This window comes from Kogia breviceps, chromosome 2 (assembly GCF_026419965.1).
Source record: "Kogia breviceps isolate mKogBre1 chromosome 2, mKogBre1 haplotype 1, whole genome shotgun sequence".
NCBI classification, from domain to species: Eukaryota; Metazoa; Chordata; class Mammalia; order Artiodactyla; family Physeteridae; genus Kogia; species Kogia breviceps.
Window position 1 is genome coordinate 27,028,049 of NC_081311.1, and position 26,550 is coordinate 27,054,598.

Sequence of the window (26,550 nt, forward strand, 5' to 3'; positions counted from 1 at the left end):
TACCTGTCTTTCATTTTAGGTAGTTTCTATTCCTCATTCTTCAGATTCACTGATCTTTTCTTCTGTATTTTTTCTAATGTGCTCTTAATCTCGTTCATCTCAATTCATTTCATCCTAGTGTATTTTTTTGTTACATAAAGCATTTTCTTCCCTAGAAGTTCTATTTAGGCTTCTTTTTTTAATATGTTCATTTCTTTCCTCATCATGTTTATATTTTCCTCAATCTTCCTGAGCATATGGAGCATATTTACAATAGCTGTTTTAATGTCCTTTTCTGCTAATTCCATCATCTCTCTTCATGTCTAGATCTGTTTCTATTGACTGATTTTTCTCCTGCTTATGGGTCATATTTTTTTCTGCTTCTTTGAATGCTGGTAATTTTTAAATTGGATTTATAACATTGTAATGTTAATGTAAGTGCTTGATTTTCTTATGTTTCTTTATATAATGTTGGACTTTGTTCTGGAATGCAGTAATGTTGTGTGGAATCAGTTTCATCCTTTTAGGGTTTGCTTTTAAGTGTTGTTAGGGCAGGTTGAGAGCAACTTTTATTATGGGCTAATTTGGCCCCATTACTAATGCAGTACCCATCTGCAGACTCTACCTGATAACCCATGTATTAGTAGGTTTTTCCACTCTTGCTGGTAGAAACGCAAATTATTTTATTTGTGGAGCCTTCCATGAACACCACAATTTCTTCTCTTGTCCAGTGGTTCTTCACTGCCAGCTTTGGGTAGTTTCCTCTTCCCTGTGTGAAGATCGGTGCTCAGCAAAAGATGTAAGAGGACCCCTCTACAAACTTCCATAGTTCCCTGTCAAACTCCCTCCTCTGCAGTACTCTACCCCACAAATTCTAGGTGCCTTGGCCTGTCCAGTTGCTCATCTCTATGTCTTTGGCTTGGCATGACTTCTGGATTCTGTTTAAGTTCCTGTTCCCTGCCCTGTAGGCTAGAAACTTTCACATAGTAAGCTGGGGTAATTGTAGGGTTCACCTTGTTTGTTTTCCTTCTTCAGGGATCACAGTTCTATATACCTGTTGTCCAGTGTCTGAAAACTCTTGTTTCATATATTTTATTCAGTTTTCTATTGTTTGAGTTAGGAAGGTTAATTATGTCTTGATACTCCATCATGGCTAGAAGAGGAAGGCTCACTGAGACTTTTTTGATAAAGGCACACATTTAATATTCCTATGGCATTAATTTAGTGAAGTGATATCCACTGAATAGGAAGGACCTCAACACAAGCTGCCCTGAACCATAAATGATGCCATATTTTGAGCTGTTTTTTTAATTAAAAAAAAAAAGATAATTAGAAAAGAAAAAGCAAGGTAAAAAAATTTTTACAATCTCTCCTTTCTAGTATGACCACTGTTTTCATAGTTGTATATTAGTCTACTTGTATGCATAGTTTTACATAGTTGTAATCATGTTTTCCTATTTCGTGTTTTTTAAACTGTCAGAACATTTTCCTATTTTTTTTTGTAGTTTTCTTAGGTCTCTTTCTCTCTCCCGCTCTCTCTTTTTGCATAGTATGGTTGTAGTTTATTTAACCATTCCTTCTTTTTTTTTTTTTGTGGTACACGGGCCTCTCACTGTTGTGGTCTCTCCCATTGCGGAGCACAGGCTCCGGATGCGCAGGCTCAGTGGCCATGGCTCGTGGGCCTAGCCGCTCCGCGGCATGTGGGATCTTCCCGGACCAGGGCACGAACCCTTGTACCCTGCATCGGCAGGCGAACCCTCAACCACTGTGCCACCAGGGAAGCCCCACCATTCCTTCTTTTCATGGAAATTACGGTTTCCAGTTTTTGCTGTTACTTAACTCTCTTTCTTTAATGGCCACGTAGTATGCTATTTTTGTGTACCATAATTTACTACATAAATGATAACCTTAGCTTGAGGCATTTAGGGCATTTTGAGATAATTTTGTGTTTAAATTTGGTAACTTAGAAAAGAATATAAAGACCTATGGCATTTCCAAGGGAAATGCAGTGATGAGGTTATCTGGGTGCTTGTTCACTAAGAACAGAAGTGACAGGATGTTAACAGAGAAATAATACATGGACAGAGTTAAATACCTCTCTGAGGTAAGGAGAGTAAAATTCAGCTCAATTCCGTGTTCCCTCACCATCAGAGAATTTATGATTTAGTGGAGGGTCTAGTGAAAAACAGATGCATCTAAACAGTTTTTGCAATTGAGTTGAAAAAAATACATCTGACCTGCTTGAAACAATTTTGTTCATTACGTGAATAAATTTGCACAAACACTAGGTGAAACCTGAGTTCAGACTGTAGAGCTCTAACTTGAAACTATACCAAGTTCCCCTTCACTAAATCTTGTAAATTAGAAAAGCAGCACTCTGATAATGTTTTATTAAGGCTTCCATCTTCTCTTTCATAAAATTGCATGAATTTATAAAAATGAAGTATTGCCAGAATAGATGCAGAGCAGCCAGATGAACTTTCTTTCCCTATTACAGTTGTAGGCCCTCCCTCTAGTAGACCTGCTGCTACTACTCTTCTTGCTAGAGGAATACTGGTCAGGAGTAGGTAGTGATGGTACTCAGATGTAAAGTTCCTATGCAGATTGATTACACATTTCTTAATGTTACTTAGACTGTGGCTTCCAACCTTTGAGAAAGTCTCAGGTACATTCTTTTATTTGTTTGGGAGACAAGTCTATTTAAATTCATAATAGCTAATACTTATATAACATTTACTATGTGCCATGCACTGATCTAAAGCTTTATATGTAACTTATTTGATTTTCATGATTATCCTTTCATGTAAGTATTGGTATTATTCTCTAGTAAGTGGCAGGGGCTGGACTGGGACTCCGACAGTTGGCTTCAGAGTTCACACTCTTAACCACTCACTGTGTAAGTACAGGTTGTAGAACCATTCACTCCAGGTTTAAATTCTAGCTCCATTACCTACAACTCTGTGAATGAACTTGATCAATTAATTATTTGTCTCCTCTGAGTCTCATATGTATTCTGTATTGCATATAACCTTTGTCCAATTTCTGGCACATAGTAAACTCTCTACATGTTTAGCTCATATTAGTTATTCACTCGTTAAAAACATATGCTTGGGGCTTCCCTGGTGGTGCAGTGGTTGAGAATCCACCTACCGATACAGGGGACACGGGTTCGTGCCCCGGTCCAGGAAGATCCCACATGCCGCGGAGTGGCTGGGCCCATGAGCCATGGCCGCTGAGCCTGTGCGTCCGGAGCCTGTGCTCCGCAACAGGAGAGGGCACAACAGTGAGAGGCCCGTGTACCAAAAAAGAAAACAAAAAAAAAAAACAAAAAAAACCACATATGCTTGGAGTGCCCACCATATGCTTGCTCTTTCAAGGAGCACGTGCTGGTTTGTCTCTTTTCTAAAATAGTGTAGGTACTGTAATGTGTGACCATGAAGCTCATAGCTGATAGAGGATATGATGATCTGTATTTCCATCATTCCTTCTCCTGTGAGTAAGGGTGGAAAAGAGACTTTGGTCAGAGAAGGGAAGAATATTCCTGTTGATTCATGTTGCATGTCACACAGTTAAGTCAGAGGAACTAAAACAGGTTACTTCTTGATTGAAACATGACCATTTTGTATCTTGCAAGGTTATTTTTCCTTTTTGACCCAGCTTAGACCTTCAGGAGAAAGACTTACTGTATGTGGAGCAGGAGGGGGCACTTACTCAGCTGGCCGGTTCCACTAAATCAGCCCCAGCCATTAGGGAAATGATAAATGTGGCAATCAGGTGACCCATCACCACCCCAGTGTAGATTTTAAATGAATGCAAAAACTAGCAGGGAGTGGAGAGAGGGGAACCCAAGGCAGAGGAGGAGTGGAATATTTTGATAGAAAGTGAAAAAAAGAGGAAAAAGTTTGTGGTAAAGATAGTTGAGAATAAGCCCTTACGTTTTTTCCCTAGATGAAGATGTCTTAAATAGAAGATTGGCCCAGGCTCCGTTTGGTTATTCTAATAGTGATATTCTGCGATGTGTCTTCATTCCTCATATTTGTGTTTTATACCAGGGGTCTGACACATCTTTGTTCTTTCCTTTTTTACAGTCCTGAGGCTTTCTACCAATGCAGGCCAGTGGAAAGAAGCAGCTAGCAAGGTGACCCACGCGTTGGTTAATATCAGGTGAGGAATGAGGATTTATCTCTTTCATCAGAGTTCCTTGGCTCATCCTGAGGTTTCTTGTACCTTTCTAAGTGGAGTGTGTTGAACAGCACCACTATTTTAAGCCCTGATGTCTGTAGGAGTGGAAGAAATTGTCATATTTGATCAAGAAAAGCAGGAATGCATGTGACTTTCATTTTGTCATATTGAAATAGCTCACAGTGTTTGCTCTTCTCTGAATTTTCTTACCAAGAGATGGTTGCAAGCCCTTTTCAGCGTCTTTGTTGCCAAAGTGTGTTCTGTGTATAGGTCATCTGAAAGCTGTTCTGTGGCAGTTTTTTCTGTCATTCTCCAAAAGTTGAATGAATGACTCATGGGGACCTGGAACTTTGATGTTTTGCTTTACATAGCTATTTCTATTTGTGGTAAACAGAGCCAAATGGAGCTCATGGGGCTAAGTCATTTTAGATTTCTTATGAAACAGCAAGGCAATTATAGAGTGCTGTATGTATTAGATAAAATTGAGTCAGACATGGAGTTGGTTTAGGGTTTTGAGGAAGTAGCACACACTCACAGGAGTGAGCTGTTTGTAAATGGAGAGAATGTGCCTTCAGTATTATGAAACCTAAAGCTGACTTTTCTTACATGCCTTGCTCCCTTTGTGCCTATCATTTTTCATTTTCTCAACAGTTATTATATTGCTCTTGCAACAATTGAAAAATTAACATTGAGTAGAAGAGGCAAACCCAACAGATGGGGAAACTTGATTTAGCTCCAGATGTAAGCCTTGCCAGACATTTCCAGTAATAGTAATGCACATTTACAACTTGGTATAGATTCTAATTTTTGACAGAGCTGGGATTGTGGTGTTTGTTTCTATATCTTTCTTTTCTTGCCCTTTTTTTTTTTTTTTTTTTTTTTAAGGTAAAATGTCCTCTCCCTGCAGTGATGTACTAGTGTTTGGCAAATCTGGGAACAAAAGAAAGTGTGAAATGTGTGTGTTGGGAGGGCTGGGATGAGAGACCATGGGGGTGAGATGTGCTAACAAGATTGTACTGAAGGAGTTGAAGGTTGATCTGCCTTACCTGACCTGAGACATTTTGTAGTAAACACGGTTTTATAAATCTCACAACTAAATACATAACTGCATCGAGCAAATAAGGCAGATACTGTAGTAAGGCCTTATGATAAATGTGATTTTCTGTAGGATTCAGGAATTACAAACTGCTTTCTCCCAAATATCCCTTTGTGACCCAAGGGCAGTATGACAAATATGAGTGTTTGAAAGAAACGCCAGATTCCGGGCTATAGTATGAAGTGCATATGGATATAATTTATGTTGTGTTTATTTATTCATGTATTTACTTAGGCTTTCCAGGCAGTTCCTTTTCATCTGGGGCCTGTTTCCTTGATCACAACCCTTTATGCTTGCTTTATCTCCTACTTTGTTGCTTTTGGCTTCTGGCTTGGCTGCTGTCATTCTTCCCAAGGGCCATCAAACAGCTGTTTTAAGCTATTGGCCTGTCCTTTTTCTGAATAGCCCAGAAACGACTGGCCTGAGCTTTGAGCAGATAACCATGACCTCTTCCTTCTCTTTGTAGGTCTCTACCAGGCCTACCTATACCTCCATTTTCATTCCTCAAACTTCTTTGATGAACTTGCTGCAGAGAGTAATTATATCATCCTCACTGTTGCTAATGAATTAGACTTGGAGTATATGTAAAAAGTATCAAAGATCCAGTCAGTTTTTTTAAGAGATTACTGGAAAGATGTGTTAGAATATCACTTATCACCCTAAAGCCAGATCAGGGGGAAATACTGGTGATGCTAAGCCTGCAAAAGTTTACTTTTTTCCTTTTTAACATTTATTTTCGCTTAATAAGTGCTAAACTTGTTGCTGCTCTTTCTTAAACTGCTGTCATCTTCAGTCATCAAACTCTATAGCATGTATTATAAACTTAAAAAATATATACTTTTTACCAATGAGGAAACTGAGTCTTAAGGATATTTGAATTGCAGAAAGTCCCACAATTGTTGTGTGGCAAAGCTGAGAATTAATCATAGGTCTTCTAATTCCCAAGTCCAGGGCTCTTTCTTTTATAGTAACACCTCCTTCTGTAGTGTTACATCAAAGGCTACTATGGAGGTAAACAGAAAACGCAGTATGATGTATTGAAAGGGCCATGGGCATGGAAATTTGAGTTAGAGAAACTGGGTTTTTAATTTTTGTCTCTGCCACTTAATATGTGATCTTGAGCAAGTTATTTAGCATCTCTGGACCTCTTTCCACTATCTATAAAATGGAGGTCATGATGATATCATTTGTTTTACGGGGAAGTGGTTGTGAGAATTACATATAATGTAACGTATGTTAAAGTATTTAGTAAACTATAAAATACTGGTCATTTCATTTAGTGTAATGTCTGTACAGTTCATCCCTGTTGTTGCATGTGTCAGAATTTCCTTCCTTTTTAGGCTGAGTAATATTCCTGATTATTTATTTATTCATTCATTCATTCATTCATTTATGGCTGCATTGGGTCTTTGTTGCTGCGCATGGGCTTTCTCTAGTTGCGGTGAGTGGGGGTTACTCTCTTGCAGTGCACGGGCTTCTCATTGTGGTGGCTTCTCTTGTTGCGGAGCATGGGCTCTAGGCACGCCGGCTTCAGTAGTTGTGGCACACGGGCTCAGTAGTTGTGGCTTGTGGGCTCTAGAGCACAGGCTCAGTAGTTGTGGCGCACGGGCTTAGTTGCTCCATGGCATGTGGGATCTTCCCGGACCAGGGCTCGAACCTGTGTCTCCTGCATTGGCAGGCGGATTCTTAACCACTGCACCACCAGGGAAGCCCTAATATTCCATTTTATGTATGTGCCACATTTTTTTTATCCATTCATCACTGATGAAACCCCAAGTGGATTGCTTCCACCTTTTGGTTGTTGTGGTTTTGGTTATTTGTACATGAGTGTACAAATACCTGTTCAGTTCCTGCTTTCACTTCTTTTGCGAATATACGCAGAAGTGGAATTGATGGATTGTATGGTAATCTTATGTTTAATATTTTGAGGAATTGCCATACCATTTTTCTGTTTTAGCATTCTGAGCCTTCCTTAGAATGTTTCATAAGTATGTCTTCACTTATCCCTTCTGTAAATGTTGAAATGTTACCCGTAAAAGATATTTTGCTTTTCTTTGTAGGTAGGCTGTGTTGCTTTGAATAAGGGTGTTCCAAGGAGTATTCTTTTCTCCAAGTTAGTATTCTCTTAGCTGAGGGCAAATAACTGGTATGCCTAAGAAGTCAGCATTCCACTGAGCCAGTGGTAATGAGTGCTGCCTCATGCTCCTTAGTTTTGCTTCTTAAGAGCCTTGTGTTGTACATCCATGACACTGTTAACTTTGGGTGGTTTAGAAAACAAGAGACTGTCAGAAAATTGGACCTGTGGGTCTCCCAGGGATACTATGGGATATTTAACTTCTGGCCACCAAATTGATTATCAAGGACAGAGTGTATAAAGGCTTAGTAGTAAAGTTGTGATGGTATGCAACATTTACTTATGTTGTTTGTAAAGGTTGTATTGATCCCACACCTGGAAGGGATTTCTTTCTTTCTTTTGTTGATCCTACACCTGGAAAGGATTTTCTTCTCCTTTCTTTTCTTTTCTTTCTTTCTTTCTTTTTTCCTTCCTTCCTTCCTTCTTTCTCTCTCTCTCTTTCTCCCTTCCTTCCTAATTCCCTCCCTCCCTCCCTCCCTCCCTCTCTCCCTCTTGTCCTTCCTTCCTTCCTTTTAAATTTGGCTGCACATGGCATGGGGAACTTCCCCAGCCAGGGATCAAACCCCTTCAGTGGAAGTGCAGAATCTTAACCACTGGATCACCAGGGAAACCCCCTGGAAAGGATTTCTATGGCAGAGTGAACAGCCACCTCTCCTGTAGTATGTATGTTCTTTGATAATCACGGCAAGGAATTGGGTTGCGTGTGAAATTTTCAGATAACAGCTGGGAGGGCCTCCGAGACTGGTTTGCCAGTTGATGACAGCTACAAGTTATGTCTTTGGGATCCTCTGGAACGCAGTGCATTCAATGGCAACCCTAACAGTATCTCACCAACAGTGAAAAGCAGCAGAAAGGCTGCAGACCATTCTTTTTTTTTGGAGTTTAGATTGTGACAGTGAAAATTAAAAGTACTTCTACTTGCTTGGAGGCCTAAATTTGCTCAAGTGTCAGTCTGTTTGCTTTTTACTTGTCTTTCCTGGCTTAGTCATGCTAGTTCTTTAACTGTCAAAGTTATTTGTGTTTAAACAATTTGTCTCTCTCTTCCTGTTTGATCCTTCAGAGAGATTCTTAAAATGCAGCTTGCTTAGAAACTGCTATTTTTATTGAAACACCTGATGTCATTAACATACAGGCCCTATGTTTGTTCCTCCCCATCAGAGGGTTGCTTTGCCACAAGAAAAATAAAATAGTATTGCTCCACCTTTAAAATTCCACTTGGAATAATTGTTACTTCAGCGGCCTTCACATATCTACTGATCCCCAAAGGAAAAATACCCTGAGGGGCTATGTGCAGGGCTGGAAGGAAAACATTTAGAAGTTTTGCTTGGAGACTTCTATGCCAGATATTTCCTGTCACCATTTAGCAGGCTACCCCAGTGAGGTCCTGTACTTTAGGGAAGATGTCTGCTGACTATTAACCTAATTAGTCAAAAGAGAAAAAGAAAAATGTTAGACTAAAATCTGATCTTCATCTAACCAAAGAACTTTCAAGGTAAGTAATTTGAAGCCCTTAATAAATCTCTTCACATTAACATCGTATTGCTTTTCACTTAATGAGCATTTTATTAGCACCAAGTTCACAATCCTGTTCTCTTGTTGCTCACAGAAATAGTGGCTAAATGACTGCAAATAGGTTTTTCTCCTGATCTGTAATTTTCTTACGGCGGATGAAGTTTGATCTATGATATTACTCTATGGTTAATATATTAATTTTTCCTTTTATTTGGAATGCATTAAGCTAAAGTTTAGTTTGTCTTTGAGAATGACTTTTTAGATACTGCTGGGGTTAGTGACAAGCCTGGGGTTTGGAATGAGAATTTAGTGTATTTCTTTCTAAGTCTCTTAATTGTTCACCTAGTGAGATTGCCTCTTGTCCCCCTGTTTGCTCCACTGGTCTTTTTGTTCTGATGCTGAGGTGTGCTCCTCCCTCCTGCTTATGTGCTTATGTAGCTATTTTCCTTCATCCTAAAGAATACTCCCTCAAAAAAAAAAAAAAAAACGGAATGCTTTAAATGTGCACTCTGCTGGGGACTCTAAGGAACAAGAAAATCAGCACCCTCTGGAAACAGGGGTTCATTGAGAATAACACCCTTTGGAGTGGGCTGTGTATAGAATTCTGACTGTCACGGGGTGGGGGGTATGGAATACCCTCAGGCATTAATCAAGGCCACTGTTGATGGCCACAGAGTTAGAGTTGGGAAGGGAATAGAAGGTCTCAGCCAGGCAAAATCCCCCCAAATCCCTTTGCCCATGCACCTGTTTGGGCTACAAAATTTGCCTCTTAGTCACAGCTCTCTTATCAGAATGGATACTGATGAGCTGAGAGGGGGAGCAGTTTGATGCCAGGCACTTCAGCTGAAAGATGCAACTTAGTCTAGTGAAAAGTAAATATGGACTAAAGTGACTAATGATAGAAGCAGAGGCATTGGGCAGATGGCTCTTGAGTAGCAAGGAGTACACGAACATAATCGTCTAGTTCAGTTGTCTGCTCTAAAGTGACAGGCAGGCTCAGATTATCCCCGGGGTCAGAATTTATCATTAATGACCTTTCTTCTGTTAATCAGACCCTGCAGATCTCCCATTACAGAGAATGAAAAGCATTATGCAGATTAAAACAAAGCACCAAAATTAGACTGCTATAATATCATTTCCCCAATGCCTGGGAACATTACATATTATTCTAATAGTTGCTGTTCCCTAATCTCTTAAGACTACAGCTAGAAATGAAAAATGAAACACTGAATCCCATGTGGTTAATCATCTCTTTTACCCTAACTTGGTTTATGCTGCAAAGTGAGGTTTTGCATTAGGTTGTATCTAAGCTTGGTGAACTGCAGTGCAGTAAAGAAGTCTTGGTTTAGGAGATTCAGATATTTATAATGAAATATTAAGATTTTTTTGTTGGGGCTGCTGTGACTTGAGCATATAAAACCCCTCCTTACCTCAACCTGAAATTCCCTTGGGGTCTTTCTCCATTTTGCTTTAAAAAAAAATTGTGGGAAAATATATGTAACATAAAATTTACCATTTTAACCATTTTTAAAGTCTACAGTTCTGTGGCATTAAGTACATTCACATTGTTGTGCAACCACCATCATCATTGCCAGCCATCTCCAGAACTTCTTCATCTTCCCCAACTGAAACTCTGTACTCATTAAACAATAATTCCTCATTCCCTCCTCTTCCCAACCCCTGGAAATCACCATTCTACTTTCTGTGTCTGCTCTAGGAACTCCGTATGAGAGAAATTTTACACTATTTGTCCTTTTGTGACTGGCTTTTTTACTTGACCTAACATCTGCAAGGTTCTTCCATGTCATGGCATGTAACAGAATTTCCTTCCTTTTTTTAAAGACCAGTCTTCCGTCGTATATATATACTACATTTTCTTTATCCATTTATCCATTGATGGACACTTGCATCCTCCACCTTTTGACTACTATGAATCATGCTGCTGTGAAAATGGGTGTAGAAATATTTGAGAACCTGCTTTCACTTCTTTAGGGTATATACTCAGAAGTAGTATTTCTGGATCATATGGTAATTCTGTTTTTTCATATTTTGAGGAATAATTATACCTTTTTGCACAGCATCCATACCATTCTACATTCCCATCAGGGATACACAAAGGTTCGAGTTTCGGGGCTTCCCTGGTGGTGCAGTGGTTGAGAATCTGCCTGCTAATGCAGGGGACATGGGTTCGAGCCCTGGTCTGGGAGGATCCCACATGCCGCGGAGCAACTGGGCTCGTGAGCCACAATTACTGAGTCTGCGCATCTGGAGCCCGTGCTTCGCAACAAGAGAGCCCGCGATAGTGAGAGGCCTGCGCACCGCGATGAAGAGTGACCCCCGCTCGCCACAACTGGAGAAAACCCTCGCACAGAAACGAAGACCCAACAGAGCAAAAATAAATAAATTAATCAATAAACTCCTACCCTCAACGTCTTCTTAAAAAAAAAAAAAAGGTTCGAATTTCTCCATAGCCTCGCCAGCATTTGTTATTTTCTATTTTTTCTCAATCATAACCGTCCCTGTGGGTGTGAAGTATATCTCATTGTGATTTTTTATTTTCATTCCCCTGATAGCTAGTGGTTTTGAGTACCTTTTCATGTGCTTATCGGCCATTTGGTATCTTCCTTGGTGAAATGTCTATTCAAGTCCTTTGAGGATTTTTAAATTGGGTTGTGTTGTTGAGTTTTAGAAATTCTTTATGTATTCTGGATATCAATCTCTTATCAGATATACGGTTTGCAAATATTTTCTACCTTTCCATGGGTTGCCATTTCATTCTATTGGTAGTGTCCTTTGATGCACAAAAGTTTTTAATTTTGATGAAGTCCAGCTTACCTATTTTTTTCTTTTGCTGTCTGTGCTTTTGTTGTCATATCCAAGAAGTCGTTGCAAGTCATGAAGCTTTTCCCCTATGTTTCTTGAAGAGTTTTATAGTTTTAGCTTTTACATTTAGGTCTTTGATCCATTTTGAGTGAAGTTTTTTACATGGTGTACGATAAGAGTCCAACTTCATTTTTTTTGCATATGGATGTCCAGTTTTCCCAGCACCCACTTTGTTCTTTTTGAGATAACCATGACTCTGATTTCTTAATTTGAATCAGGCTGAATTTGGAACTTAACTGATAAGGTATAGAAATGGAGATTCCACTTTTTTTTCTGCATGTCTTCATTCCTTTTGGTTTTTAGGTTTGCTCATCTGCTTGTTTAAGAGCAGGAACTCTAGAGTTAGGTTGTCTGAGTTTAAGTCTGAGCTCTACTGCTTGCTTTGAATAAGTTATTTAACTATTTTTTTGCTTGAGTTTCCTCATCTGTAAAGTGAAGATAATAATGGAACCTGCGTCATTGTTGAGATAATTAAATGACAATATATGAAAACCACTTAGAATAGTGCCTAGCACATAGTCAATGCTATGTAAATGTTCATTATTATTATCTTTTTAAAAAAATTGCCATCCTGAATGTGCATAGCTGGGGGTCTTACCAGCCTCGGTTCTGATGATCTGCACAGGACTTCATTCTAGACAAGCAAGTACCTAACATATTCAACTTTGCTCAGTTCCCTTGGCTCCACCTCATGTGGACTTAAAAGGGACCAGAGATCAAAATGATATTATTACAGGCTGACATTAGGGGAACACTGAAACTTAGGCTGTTAGTCTGCATCTTGGCATCATTGATGGGAAAATAGTTTGAACGGAGAGTTTATGTTTTCCATCACTTCTAGCCCTTTGAGATGTTTGATCATGAAATTTTGGCTTTATTATTTTCAGGTGAGCAGTCTGCCATCTTGTCATCATTGTAGTAAAAGAGAATGTCTTCAAAATGAATATGAGGGGATTTCCCTGGTGGTCCATTGGTTAAGACTCTGAGCTTCCACTGCAGGGGGACACGGGTTCAATCCCTGGTTGGGGAACTAAGATCCTGAAAGCCATGAAAATGGAAAAAAAAAAAAAAAGAGAATATGAAAGGAAACTAACTAATGTGTTCTTATCTCTGGTTAGAGAGATTATAGGTGTTTTAAAATTTTCTTTCTAATACTTTATTAAAAACAGCTGTGGTTTGTTTTTTTGTTTTTTTTTTGGTAGATGCTCTTTATTAGGCTAAGGAAGTTCCCTTCTATTTCTAGTTTCTTGCTTTTTTTTTTTTTAAACATTGAAAGGGTCTTGGGTTTTGTCAGCTACTTTTTCTGCATCTATTGAGGCAATCATGTGATTTTTGCTTATTCTATTGATATGGTTATATTACATTAATTGATTTTCAGGTGTTAAACCAACCAATCTTGCATTCCTAGGATAAATCTCACTTAGTTATGGTTTATAATTCTTTTTATATGTTGCTACATTCAGATTGCTGATATTTTGGTGAAGAATTTTTGTGTCCATATTCATGAGATATTTCTCTGTAGTTGTGATGTCTTTGGGTTTTTTGGGGGGGTTGTTTGTTTTTGTTTATTACTATATTTTTATTCATCTCAGTTATGGATGTTCCTTTGTTGCAGTGAGAGGGAAAAAAAAAAGGAAACTTTATTCATGCATGCACAAAGGTTGTGATATTAACCGAAGATGATGGTGAAAATTTCTTGGCATGCTCGCTCTGGCTGAGGCCAGCCTGCGGTGAACCTTGGAACCTTGGAAGCTAATTCTGGTGCCTAGAACTGTCCCCACGTGGGCCAGGAGGTGCACTGGGGAGAGAGGCATCTGTCCCCTCCCCAGCAGTCTTACCTTATCCAGGGATGTTCAGAAAAAAGTGTTGCTGGGTCCCTGGTCCGTGATCCGTGGTCTGTGTGGCCTGGAGCGGAGAAATGCACACCAGGAGGATCAGGTCTGGCAACGAGTCCCCGCCGCCCAGCGATCCCTATGCACCCACTCACTCAACTGCCAGTTATCGGGTGATGTCTTTGGTTTTGGTATCAGGGTAATGCTGGCCTCATAGAATGAGTTGGGGAAATGGTCCCTTCTCTTGTTTTTTGGAAGACTTTGTGAAAAATCAGTATTAATTCTTCTTTAAATCTTTGGTACAGTTAATCAGTGAAGCCACCAGGGCCTGGGCTGTTTTTCACAGGTAGTTTTTTTGAGATTGTAATTCATTCTCTTTGTTTCTTATAGGTCTGTTCAGATTGTCTGTTTCTTCTTGAGTCAGTTTTGGTAATTTGTGTCTTCCTAGGAGTTTGTCCATTTTGTCTAAGTTGTCTAGTTTATTGGCATACAGTTGTTCATAATGTTACTTTTTTTATTCTGTAAGGTCAGTAGTAATGTTCTCTCCTTTATGTCTAATTCTAGTAATCTGAATTTCCTCTTTTTTCTTTGTTAGTCTAGCTAAAAATTTGTCAATTTTGTTGATCTTTTCAAAGAATCACCTTTTGGTTTCATTGATTTTTCTCTTTTGTTTTTCTTTTTTCTGTTTCATTATTTCCACTCTTGTTTTTTTTATTTTCTTCCTCTACTTGCATTAGGCTTAGTTTGCTCTTCCATAAAACAAACCTCAATAAGTTTTAAATGATAGAAATAATACAAGGTATATTCTCTGACCACAATAGAATGAAATTAGAAATCAACAATAGAAAGAAATTTGGTCGGAGAACATACATTGTATAATTTCTGTCATTTTAAATTTATTGAGGTTTGTTTTATGGTCTAGCATCTGATATATCCTGGAGAATGTTTTATATGTTCTTGAGGAAAACATATATTCTACTATGGTTGAGGGTATGTTAGATCTAACTGATTTGTAGTGTTGTTCAAGTCTCCTATTTCCATGTTGATCTTCTGCCTAGTTGTTCTATCCATTATTAAAGAATGGGTATTGAAGTCTCCAACTTTTATTGTTGAATTGTCTCTGCTTTTCTTTCTTTCTTGACAAATCTTTTTTTTTTCCATTTTTTTTACTTTCCATCTATTTGTAGCTTTGAATTTAAAATGTGTCTCTAGTAGATGACATATCATTGGATCTTGTCACTTTATTCAGTCTGATAATCTCTACCTTCTGATCAGATTGTTTATCACATTCATATTTAATGTTGTTATTGATATAATTGGACTTATGTCTGCCATTTCATTTCTAGTTTTTTATGTGTCTCAGGTCTTTTTTGTTCCTCTGTACCTTCTTTACTGCATTCTTTTGCATGAAGTGGACATTTTCTAATATAGCACTTTGATTTCTTTAATGATTCTTTTCACTATTGCTTTAGTGGTTGCTCTAGGGCTTACCAATATACATCTTATCAGAATTAGAAGCTGTTCAAATTTATAATATAAATTTGTGAGGTATAGAAACATTATTCTTATGTAGCTCTTAACGTATACATGCAACACTCACTTCAGTAAACTTTATTTGCCAAAATAACACACTGAAAGGAAGAATTTCACGTATTTCCTGAGAAAGGATGCATTAGAAATAGGACCCTAATTTTGTCTACTTTTTCATATCTGGAGCTAGGACTAGGTGATAGTGGGGGGAAAAGTCTGTATTTAGAGTTTAGATACATACATTTCCTTTGTGAGAGATTTTCTCACATGTAGATATTAGACACAGCATTCTAGAACCTGCTGTATTGTTTGGTGAACTAATAGCCCACAGCTATTTCTTTTTCTATACTCAAAATGTGAGCAATCAGAGCTTATTGACTCTTACTGCCTACTTGTTGAGCTTTATAACTAAGAGTACAGGTACAAAAGTAATAGGACTAATTGGTGAACAGTTGTTTTGGAGGTATATAATTTCTGAGAGAAGGACACAGTACTTTGATGTGGAGTGCACAAAAGAGTTCTTAGGTGTGTTCTTTTATGTCTGGATTCAGTGTTGGTTTGTGGAAGAAATTCTTGTCCTGTGCCGTATCTTTTACATCTGATTTTCTCCCAGCAAGGTGGGAGCTGCTGATTGTGGCCTGTTTTTTTTTTGGCTCAGATAAAGGACTGTCTATGTAGTATGACTCCTAGGAGAAAAGGAGTCAACTTTGAGCCCAGCCCTCTGTCCTGAATCCAGCTACTGGAATATGAAATAGAAGGAGCTCCTCGGTGGGTTCCAGGTGCACGCTGTGAGAGTATCACTTAAGGCCTTCTAGGTGTGGGGCCTCACCCTTTGTAAAGGCTAGTGTTTCATAGGAATGTGACAGCCAGCTTGAGGAACCTCATAATTGTGAGTTAGTTGGGAGAGATCTTATGTGTATCTGATTACCTTATTTTGTTTTTGTTTGTTTGTTTTTGTTTTTTTAGTGCCAACTCTGTTTTATTTATTTTATTTTTAAATTAATTTTTATTGGAGTATGGTTGCTTTACAGTGTTGTGTTAGCCTCCACTGAACAACAAAATTAATCAGCCATGCACATACAGATATCCCCTCCCTTTTGGATTTCCCTCCCATTTAGGTTACCACAGTGCATTAGGTAGAGTTCCCTGTGCTATACAGTATGTTCCCATCAGTTGTCTATTTTATATATAGTATCAATAATGTATATGTGTCAATCCCAGGCTCCCAATTCCTCCCTCCCCACCCTTTTCCCCCTTGGTATCCATACATTTGTTCTCTACGTCTGTGTCTCTATTTCTCCTTTGCGAATAAGATCTGATGACCTTATTTTGAATGTTGTTTTGGCAAATGCTTAGACAGTCTTTTTGCTTGTTAATTACACTGATATTTTTCTCTTTCTTAATGAATTATGCCAAGTACTTACTTGAGCCTTTTGGAGGTGGCTTTGAGGGACTGCCTTTGTGACTGAGCCAGTGATAATGGAGTAGCTGCTTTCTGGTGACTAAGGTCATTGAGAGTACAGGGTCTTGAGGTAAGTTGGAAGGGCTTTCTTCCCAGCAGACAGTTGCAGATAAATTTGCTAAGAATGCTGGAGGAGAAATGAATGATTGGCAGTTTGCTCCAGAATGTTCTAGCCCTCGGTCCCAGGTGTGTGAGTGAATGGCCCCCATGTGACAGGAGAGCAAATTCTCTCCTCTTTCTTTAGGTACACAGTGTCACAACATTCTCTGTTTTGTAAATATGTATTTACATAGCAAAGGGCTTTGGTTTGTACCTGTCCCATTGGTTATTCATTGGATTTCCTACCTATAATTTTATAGGTAAAATGGTGTGGTAAATTAGCTTAGATTTTAAACCTAGCATTAACTTTTTTATGGGTATCTGAGATGAGCCATCTAATGTATATTCTTCATTCTGCTAGTCTTTTAATCAGCAGGACTTCTACCATATGCTATTTCCAGTTTCTGTAAATAGGCATCAAAAACCTGAGAAGAAACACATTGAGAGAGAGAAAGAGAATGAATGAGAGGAAGTGTGGTGTGTTTGTGTGAGATTTGGGCTTCTTTCTTTAAAAGCCTGTGGTTTTAGGAGCGTTTCTTTATTCTTCTCTTTCTGTCACTGCTTCCTTATTTTTATAACTCTTTCTAAATACTAGGAGTTGAGAACCAGAGGGGCAGTCAAGATGACCTAGAATTGCTGCTCTATTTTAGAAGGTCAGGAAGAAAGGTGTTTCCAACTGACTTATTATAAAATGGGGTCATAAGGGTGGGAAGGGGCTAGAGTCTACAGCAGTCCAAAGCCTATCATTCCTGGGCTTTTGCCCGTTCTCAGACAGCTCTCTCCATCCTCTGGCTCTCTGGAGATGGCCTGCTTTTGCCGGCACAACTGACCCTGGTCCTTTAGGGATGGGCTGCTCCCATCCCTAATTATTATTGATTCCAAGGAAAGAAAAAAAAATTTTGTTTTCACCTGAGAAAAGGTTGTTGCTGTTGTTTTCTGAAAGGAATTCTTGCTAGGAAACGTAGATATTTAATCATGGCTTAGTTCACAAAATGCTGGCTTCTAATTGTAACTTATATAAAGCCTAGCCACAAATGGGATCAGTAGGCATAGTTTAGGTCCCTAATTCCTTTCCCTTTTCCATCCCATATCTAAGATACTTTAAAAAGTAGTCTTTTAAAACTGTGGGCAGTTCATCTTATCCCTTATTTTTCCTTCTTCATTTACCTTTTCCAAAAGTCAGAGTGGAACTCTGTTCATATAACTCAGGTACTCTAACCATGTTGAACTGTAGACTGTTAATCTGCTGATGGGATGAAGAAGCCATTACTATTGGTTAGCAATATAGTATCCTTTCAGCAAACCCAAACAGGCATCTGTTCAGCAGGTGAAACTTTAGGTTTCTTTGGATTATTGAGAACAAAAAGAGAAGTGTTTTTGGCCATAGGAGCGTAATCATTCTAAATTCTCAGATTATAAGAGAATGGCTAAGGTCGCATACCTTTCTCTTTTCTATTTGACTTTGATCTTGCTGGTTAGCCGTGCTGGGTCACAGAACTTTAAAAGCTGAAAGAATTTAAGAGGCCATCTACCCCAGTCTCCTTCCCAAAGCATAAATTTCATTTGTTGGGGTAATATCCAGCCTCTGCTTGAAGACTTAGTGAAATAGTGCTTAATACTTTAGGCTATAGACTATTCAGTTTTTAGAGTAATTAATTAATTTATTTATTTTGGCTGCACTGGGTCTTAGTTGCAGCACGTGGGTTCTTTGTTGCAGCATGTTTTGTTGCGGCATGCAGGATCTTTAGTTGCAGCATGTGGACCCTTAGTTGCAGCATGCGAACTCTTAGTTGCAGCATGCATGTGGGATCTAGTTCCCTGACCAGGGATCTAACCTGGGCCCCCTGCACTGTGAGCGTGGAGTCTTACCCACTGGACCACCAGGGAAGTCCTTATTCAGTTTTTTAAATGATGAGAATCTCTTCCTCATGTCAAATCTTCCTTTTTATAACCTGAACCTATTAATATTTCTGCCTTCAGATGCAACACCAAAAAATTTACTCTTTTTAAAAAAATTAATTAATTTTTATTTTTGGCTGTGCTGGATCTTAATTGTTGCACACAGGCTTTCTCTAGTTGCAGCGAGCTGGAACTCTGTTGCGGTGCACAGGCTTCTCATTGCGTGGGCTTCTCTTGTTGCGGAGCATGGGCTCTAGGTGTGCAGGCTTCAGTAGTTGTGGCACGTGGGCTCAGTAGTTGTGGCTTGTGGTCTCTAGAGCGCAGGCTCAGTAGTTGTGGCGTGCAGGCTCAGTAGTTGTGGCGCATGGGCTTAGTTACTCTGCAGCATGTGGGATCTTTGCGGACCAGGGATCTAACCCATGTCCCCTGCATTGGCAGGCTTATTCTTAACCACTGAGCCACGAGGGAAGTCCCTTTACTCTGTCTTCTATGTTGACTTCTTCAGAGGGCTAACATGTATACTACTGCCCTTCTGTAGGCAAAACATCCCTCAATTGTTCTTCATATGACATGGTTACTAAATCTCTGGGGTACTGTGATTGTCCTTTAGATATATTTTATCTTCTCAATTTGCCTCCTAAAGTGTGGTGTTAGTGTGTGCCTTGTACCATTTAAGCATTCAGTAAATGTTTATTGTATCAGATGACACCTAGAACTGGATCTAGATGTGATCTGAGTAGCTTAGGTTGTAGAGAGACTCCTAGCACCCGGGATATGAACCTTTTTCATTTGCAGCCTCCAGTTGCATTAATTTTTCAGCAGCTGAATTTCATTGTTGGTTCATAACAAGCTTAGGTCCCACTAAAACTTTCAAATCTGCTTAACAATTTCATTGTTGGTTCATAACAAGCTTAGGTCCCACTAAAACTTTCAAATCTGCTTAAGGTGACCTGCAGTCAAACTAACTCTCCTCCATCCTGTAATTGTTCAGTTGGTGGTGCTGTTTTGCTTTGTGGTGCTGGTTAGTTTGTTTTAATGCTACTTGCTTATTGTAGAAATTTTTAAAACAATGCAGAAAAGAGCAAAGAACAAAGTAAAGTAAAATCTCACCATTCAGAGATAGCTACTATTACTGTTTTGGTGAATCTCCTGAACATCTCTAGTTGATTTTTTCTTTTAAACTAACCTAAATGAAACTCTTTATCCTTATTAAATATATCTTATTCATTACAACCCATCAATCTAGTTGAGTCCTGATTATGTCATTCTATGTATTGGTTTTCCTTTGTAGCTTTGTATCATCAGCATATTTGATAAATACTCTTTCTAAATTTTTGTCCAGATGCCAACTCTGCTACTGATTTGGTGGGTGATTTGGGAATAATCTCTCCTCTTTCTGGGGTTTGGCTTGCTGCTGTTATGTAAAATGGCCTTGAAGACTGAAAATTTTTCTTAAGAGTCAACTGCAAAGCTCTTTGTAAAGAATAAATTTGTGAAGAAAAAGCTGTGGGTGGGGAATCATCAGCCATGGCCAGACTAGAAAAATAAATCCTTTTATAGACAAGTCAGGGACAACAACCTTCATGGAGTGGTTCAAATCTTCCTCTATCCTCCTACTCCCCCAGCGGAGGGGTTTACCAATTGAAATTTTTTAAAAAAGAGGGGGGGAGGAAGGGAGGGAGGAAAAAGATTATAGCAAGCATTACTTCTTATATTGAGAAATTAAAGAGAACATACAGGTAAAGAAGATTTAAAAGGCAGTTTGGAGTGAGGGTGGGTGAGAGAGCTTTACTGAGAAAGAAGATGCTTTTTACCGTTTTCTCTTTTAATAAGTAAGCTTGGTGGTCACCGTAAAGGCTCTTCTGAGCCTGGGGTCCATAGGGAGAGAGAAGTGTGAAACTCACTGCTGCCTGCTATTTCTCCCCTAAACAAGCTTTGCCTCTGTGTTGCATTTCCCCTGGGTTCTTAAAGAAGGTGTGTGATAATCTAAAACTGAAACTGAGGCAGTGGTTTAAGCAGGCAATTAATGACAAGATAAGAATTTTAAGCTCCAGTAGATTAATTGTTAAATGAATTGTGTCTGAATTTTACTGTGATAGCAGCCTAATTATAAATATAGTATTTATAGTAGAAGACAATAATAAGCAGAATTATGCACTCAGTGATCAGACTTTAGGAGTTTCTAACACGGAGGAAAGATTTTCTTCTTAAACTGTCTCTTGCTGTTCTTTTTATGTAGGTTTTGATTAATTTTACCTTGATTATACATGTTTCCCTGGAGCCTAGATATTGTGCATGCTCTAGCAAAGCAGGCTCCTGTTCTAAGAGGTTTAATGAAGTTTTTTGTTCTAATTGGTTTCTATATAATTTCTTGTAAAACCAGTAACATGTGAGTGGGATGTCAAACATGGGGTGCACTAATGCATTTTCACTACCCTATACACCAAAGGACATTAATTTCTCTCTTATTTGACACTATTTTCGTATGATGAAAATTCTCAATCTCAAGGAAGCTGTAGAGACAGTTGGTTCTCATTGGTCTCTCCTCTCCTGCATTCATCTTGGTGACACCTCTGAAAAGGCAGCAGGAGTAGCCATCTGTAGTTGGAGCTCATTCTGAGTAGAAGGGGGTGGAAGATTTTTTACCAGGGTTTTGACTGTATCTCGTCTTTCTTATGCGGTAATTTACTAGATGGAATTCAGATAGCGATGAATTAAAATCTGTTCCTTTTGCCCATTTAATCTGAACTAATTTCTATTTTAAAAATATGGGACTTCCCTGGTGGTGAAGTGGTTAAGAATCTGCTGGTCAATGCGGGGGACACGGGTTCGAGCCCTGGTCCGGGAAGATCCTACATGCCACGGAGCAACTAAGCCCGTGCACCACAGCTACTGAGCCTGCACTCTAGAGCCTGCGAGCCACAGCTACTGAGCCCACGAGCCACAACTACTGAACTCTGTGCGCCCAGAGCCCTTGTTCCACAACAAGAGAAGACACTGCAATGGGAAGCCTGTGCACAGCGTGAAGAGTAGACCTCACTAGCTGCAACTAGAGAAAAGCCCATGAGCAGCAATGAAGACCCAACTCAGCCAAAAATAAATAAATTAAATAAATAAACTTTTTTAAAAAAGAAATAAGGCGGGCTTCCCTGGTGGCGCAGTGGTTGAGAGTCCGCCTGCCAATGCAGGGGACACGGGTTCGTGCCCCGATCTGGGAAGATCCCACGTGCCGCAGAGCGGCTGGGCCCGTGAGCCATGGCCACTGAGCCTGCGCATCCGGAGCCTGTGCTCCGCAACGGGAGGGGCCACAGCAGTTAGAGGCCCGCGTACGGCAAAAAAAAAAAAAAAAAAAAAAAAAAAAAGAAATAAGGCCCTGATTATTTAAAAAAAAAAAACAAAAAACAAGAGGAGAGAAGGAGTAAAGGAGATTTCTTTGACTTAAATTTCACTGCATTAATATGCCCCCCCACCCTTCTTCTGAAGATCAAAAGCACTGTTTCTTTCTGTTGTCAGCTATTGAAGGTCCTTCCTTTGGGGCTTTGATAATATCTGTGACCTATAATTGTCACTTGTAATGCTAAGCATTTTCTTTTTATGAGTCATTTAGCAATTATCTATGGTTTTGACTAAACTGACCTCAATTTAAAACTCTTGAGGTTAAGATCTCCATGCCTATTGCCATGTACCTCTGCCCCATTACCCTCAGCTCTTTGGGTGCTCAAGGGACTATAACTTGATTTGAAAAGCTCAGTGTTCTTTTTTAGTTTTTTTTGTTTGTTTGTTTTTACAAGAAATCAGTGTTCTACTAAACCTGACAATTCATTGTCTACTGAACAATTTTGAGTTGGGATAACAAATTAGAGTTTGGGATACATTGCAGATGATAAATGTGACTTCCTTAAAAGGAAATCCATTTGTTTTGCTTAGTGTTTCTGTGATTAATTACTTGCCAGATTAAATTGCTCCATAAAAATGCATAGTATTTTGTTCAGTTGCTCTTCATGGTGATTAATTAGGCCATACTGTTGCTTCCTATGTTAATTATGCTGACTTTTTTTTCTCTTCTAGTTTAATTAATACAGCATTTATTTGAAAGACTGCTTTTAGGACAGGACACTGTTTTAGGAGGAACAATGCCCACAGTTGCTTTTAGGCTGGTGTTAGGGAGTAACACCTCATTTTCTGAGAGTGTTCTCTGTTGGTCCTTGTCTGTATCTGTGATTTGCAAAGAGTACACTAGGAATAAGTTGGGAAAAGCTCTGTTTGGTTTTTCTGTAGTTGCTAAAGGTGATATACTGAAGATTCTTGGCTCTATTGAAAACTGATTAAGAATATAGAAGAGAGAATACTGATGCAACATGTGTTATTAAACAAATGTAAAGTTAAATTGTGTGTGTGTGGCTTAGGAAAGAGCGTTGTTTCCTAGGATGCTGCAGGGTGCTGATGAGGAAGTCAGGAGTATTTAACATTTTTATTAATAATCTAGGGCTGAAAGTAAACAGAATTATAATGAAGTTTGTAAGTGATGCTGATTTGGAGATGTTTCCTATATGCAGGAGGGCAGAGAAATGATGTAGATGGACCAGGAAGAGCAGCATCACAGAACTAGCATTACAGCTATTCCATTGGGAAAATGCATATCTGCTGTATAGAAATAGCATAAATAGAATCAGGCAGATATTTTCAAAAGTAGTCCACTCCTAGTAATTTACCCAAGTGAAATGGAAACCTGGCTTGAATAAATGTTTATAGTGGCACTATCCATACATTCTCTCAAAACTGGAAACAACCCAAATGACCCTTAACTGATGAGTGAATAAACAAACTGTGGTACACCCATATAATGAAATGCTACTAAGCAATAAAAAGGAATGAATCACTGATACATGCAGCAACATGAATGAATTCACTTGCATTATACAGTATGAGAAAATCTGGACTCAAAAGGCTATATAGTATATGGTTTGATGTATATGATAGTCTGGAAATGGAAAAATTATAGGGACAGAATTTAAATCAGCCAGGGGCTGGGATTGGGAGGAGGAGTATGGGGGAAATTTTTGGGTGATGAAACTGTTCTGTATCTTGATTGTGATGTTGATTACATGACTGTATGCATTTTTCAAAACTTACAGACTGTACACTAAAAGGGTAAATTTTACTGTATGCAAATTTTACCTTAATTTAAAAATTAGATGTTCACAGGGAAGGGTAAGACATTAATCGTTTGACTATCACTACCGTAGTTTATATGTGGCAACTTTTTGAAACTGATTTGAGTAACAGGAGCTAGAATTTGGATTTTCTTCATGTTGCTTCCAAATTCCAAGGGTTTTTTTGTCTGTTTTTGAGTGGAAGCAGAGATGGAAGGGTGAGTTGCAGTGCATTTCTTTAAGTGTCAGCATTATATAAACCTGTATACTGATAAAAGGGTTATTTTAAGAAGAAAATCACAGTTAAGGAGCTTTTGGACCTTGTTGATAGCCATCAGACAAAGACAAGTGAATCATTTCCCCAATTTATGGACTGAATCCCATTATTTAGAGTTCTGTGGATTTAGTTTTTGTTTTAAAGCTTTGTTTATTTGTTCTGTCTGGGCTCTTCCACGACTGAATTGTTATAAGACCCAGAATAGAGCCCGGGGTATTTATGTACCAGAGCTAACCTCAGAGACAACTTCTTTACCTCTCCACATTTGGACTGGAACAAAAAGCTTCATCACACTATGGATTTGTGAGGCAGGTTTGCAGAAGAATGTCAGGGACCCAGGGATAGGTAAACCACTAATGCCAAATCACTGCTGAAAGCTGCTGTGCCTTTTTCCTCCCCCTCCCCTATGTCTCTAGCGATCTGAACTGTGTGTATGTGTATAGTGCTTGTTTCTCATGTCCAACTTGAAGCACTTCCCTGAATGCCAAACTCTTCAATATCTATTCAGTGTCTCTAAAAATAGCCCAGTGGGGGAAAATTATATGGTGGTAGTATTATTACACTACTTGCAGCAATAATACTTAATATAGCTCTGTGGCTGCAGCTTAGTGTGCTAATTGCTGACTACCCTGAGCAGATGTGTGGCCCTCATTCTGGCCCAGACCAGGCAGATTACATTTAGCAAGATGCTGATTCCATGAGTGATTTGCCAAGCAAATATCTCTGAGTCATCCAGTGTTTATAGCTGAATGGTTTTTAGCACTGGACCTGAAGGGGCTGCTGTGCCCCCAACCAAGACCCCATCTGTTAAAACCTCACATTGATTTGTATCCCTAGTAATAAAAATCTGTCCCTTCTCCTAGTGTGATAAATAATGCAGATATACTAGACGAAGGCTGCTATTGGAGCAGAACTCTAATCATTCTGTTCGGTGTTGAACTAAAACTAATTTAATCAGAAATGGGATTTTCTCATATATACATATCAAGTGGCCTATTGTTTTCTTATTCTGACTTAGCATGTTCACCTATACTTGCAGGGTTTAGCAAGTAGTAATTTAAAAGATGTAATTAACTTTGTAAAAAAAAATGACAAGTTTTAGCAGGGAAAGAAATTATAAGATGACAGTTAAAATTTTTGACTGGATAAATAGGTGATAATGAAACGATGTGAGATAAAGGTTTATGTCAGCAGCGTATCATATCTTAATCCTATATATATATTATTTATTTATTCATTTTTGGCTGCGTTGGGTCTTTGTTGCTGCGCACGGGCTTTCTCTAGTTGCGGTGAGCGGGGACTACTCTTCGTTGTGGTGCATGGGCTTCTCTGTTGCGGAGCACAAGCTCTAAGTGTGTGGGCTTCAGTAGTTGTGGCACATGGGCTCAGTAGTTGTGGCTCACGGGCTCTAGAGCACAAGCTCAGTACTTGCGGCACATGGGCTTAGTTGTGCTGTGACATGTGGGATCTTCCCAGACCAGGGATCGAACCCCTGTCCCTTGCATTGGCAGGCGAATTCCTAACCACTGTGCCACCGGGGAAGTCCCTTGATCCTATATTTTTATGCCCCTTCCACCCATAAGGGATCTAATGTGCACTTTACTGACTGTACATAGCGCAGCACTTCATCCAACTGGGAAATGCAGATCCATCTTGGCTAACTCCTAATTAGTCAATAATTACTTATCTTGTATTTTCTGTGTACCAACCCTGTGCCCTCAGCTCCTGACCTGCATCAGCAGTACCACATGGCAGGACTTCATAGGATAGAATGTGATTGCAGTTAAGTCTTTGGAAGGACATCTGAAGGCCAGGGTACAATCATGTTGTACCCAAGATAGAATGTGACCAAGATAGCTGTGCTCCCACTATAGCTCCTTTGAAAAGTTCCAGGAGATGACAGACTATTGCTTATCACTCATTATTTGCTTCTGGAGAGTTTCTGAAGTGTTCCCTCCCTCCTGTGCAGTCATGGAAGTCACTCCAGGAGAGAGGAAGCCACTTTAAGCACTAAACTGGACAGGTCTGTTGAGGACATTTGCTCACTAGAGTCTGATTGCCTTTGACTTTAGTCAAGACTGATGTTCTTCTTTTTGTCTGACCTTTGAAGCAAGGGCTTTCTCCTAGATCAAGAACTATCCCCTCCCTGTGCCATATCTTGGATATCCTTCCAGAGATAATGTGTACATGTGGAAGTATGTTTTGTTTTGGGGTTTTTGTTTGTTTATCAGTCATTTGGGAAGTGCAGAATTTGACATCTATTGATTAAAAAATCTCAGCATAATACGAATAGAAGAGCTTCCCCTACCCGATAAAGGGCATCTATAAAAACCTTTAACTATCCTACTTAACAGTGAAAGACTGAATGCTTTTCCTCTAAGATCAGGAACAAAGTGGGGATGTCTGCCCCATCTCTATTCATCATTGTGCTGGCGATTCTAGACAGTGCATTCGGGCAAGAAAAAGAAATGGAATGTGTCTAGATTGAAAAAGGAGACAAACTGTTTTTACT

General features: G+C 39.2%; 1 protein-coding gene across 19 annotated transcripts in view; it reads left to right on the forward strand.

The window, feature by feature from the left end:
• Positions 1–26,550, forward strand: part of ARMH3 (armadillo like helical domain containing 3) — a 181,164-nt gene that overhangs the window by 95,527 nt on the left and 59,087 nt on the right. For all 19 annotated transcript variants that reach the window (XM_067024827.1, XM_067024822.1, XM_067024831.1 and 16 more), the window contains one exon: positions 4,068–4,143. In XM_067024827.1, the coding sequence (XP_066880928.1) occupies positions 4,068–4,143 (76 nt within the window). The remainder of the gene's footprint in view (positions 1–4,067; positions 4,144–26,550) is intronic.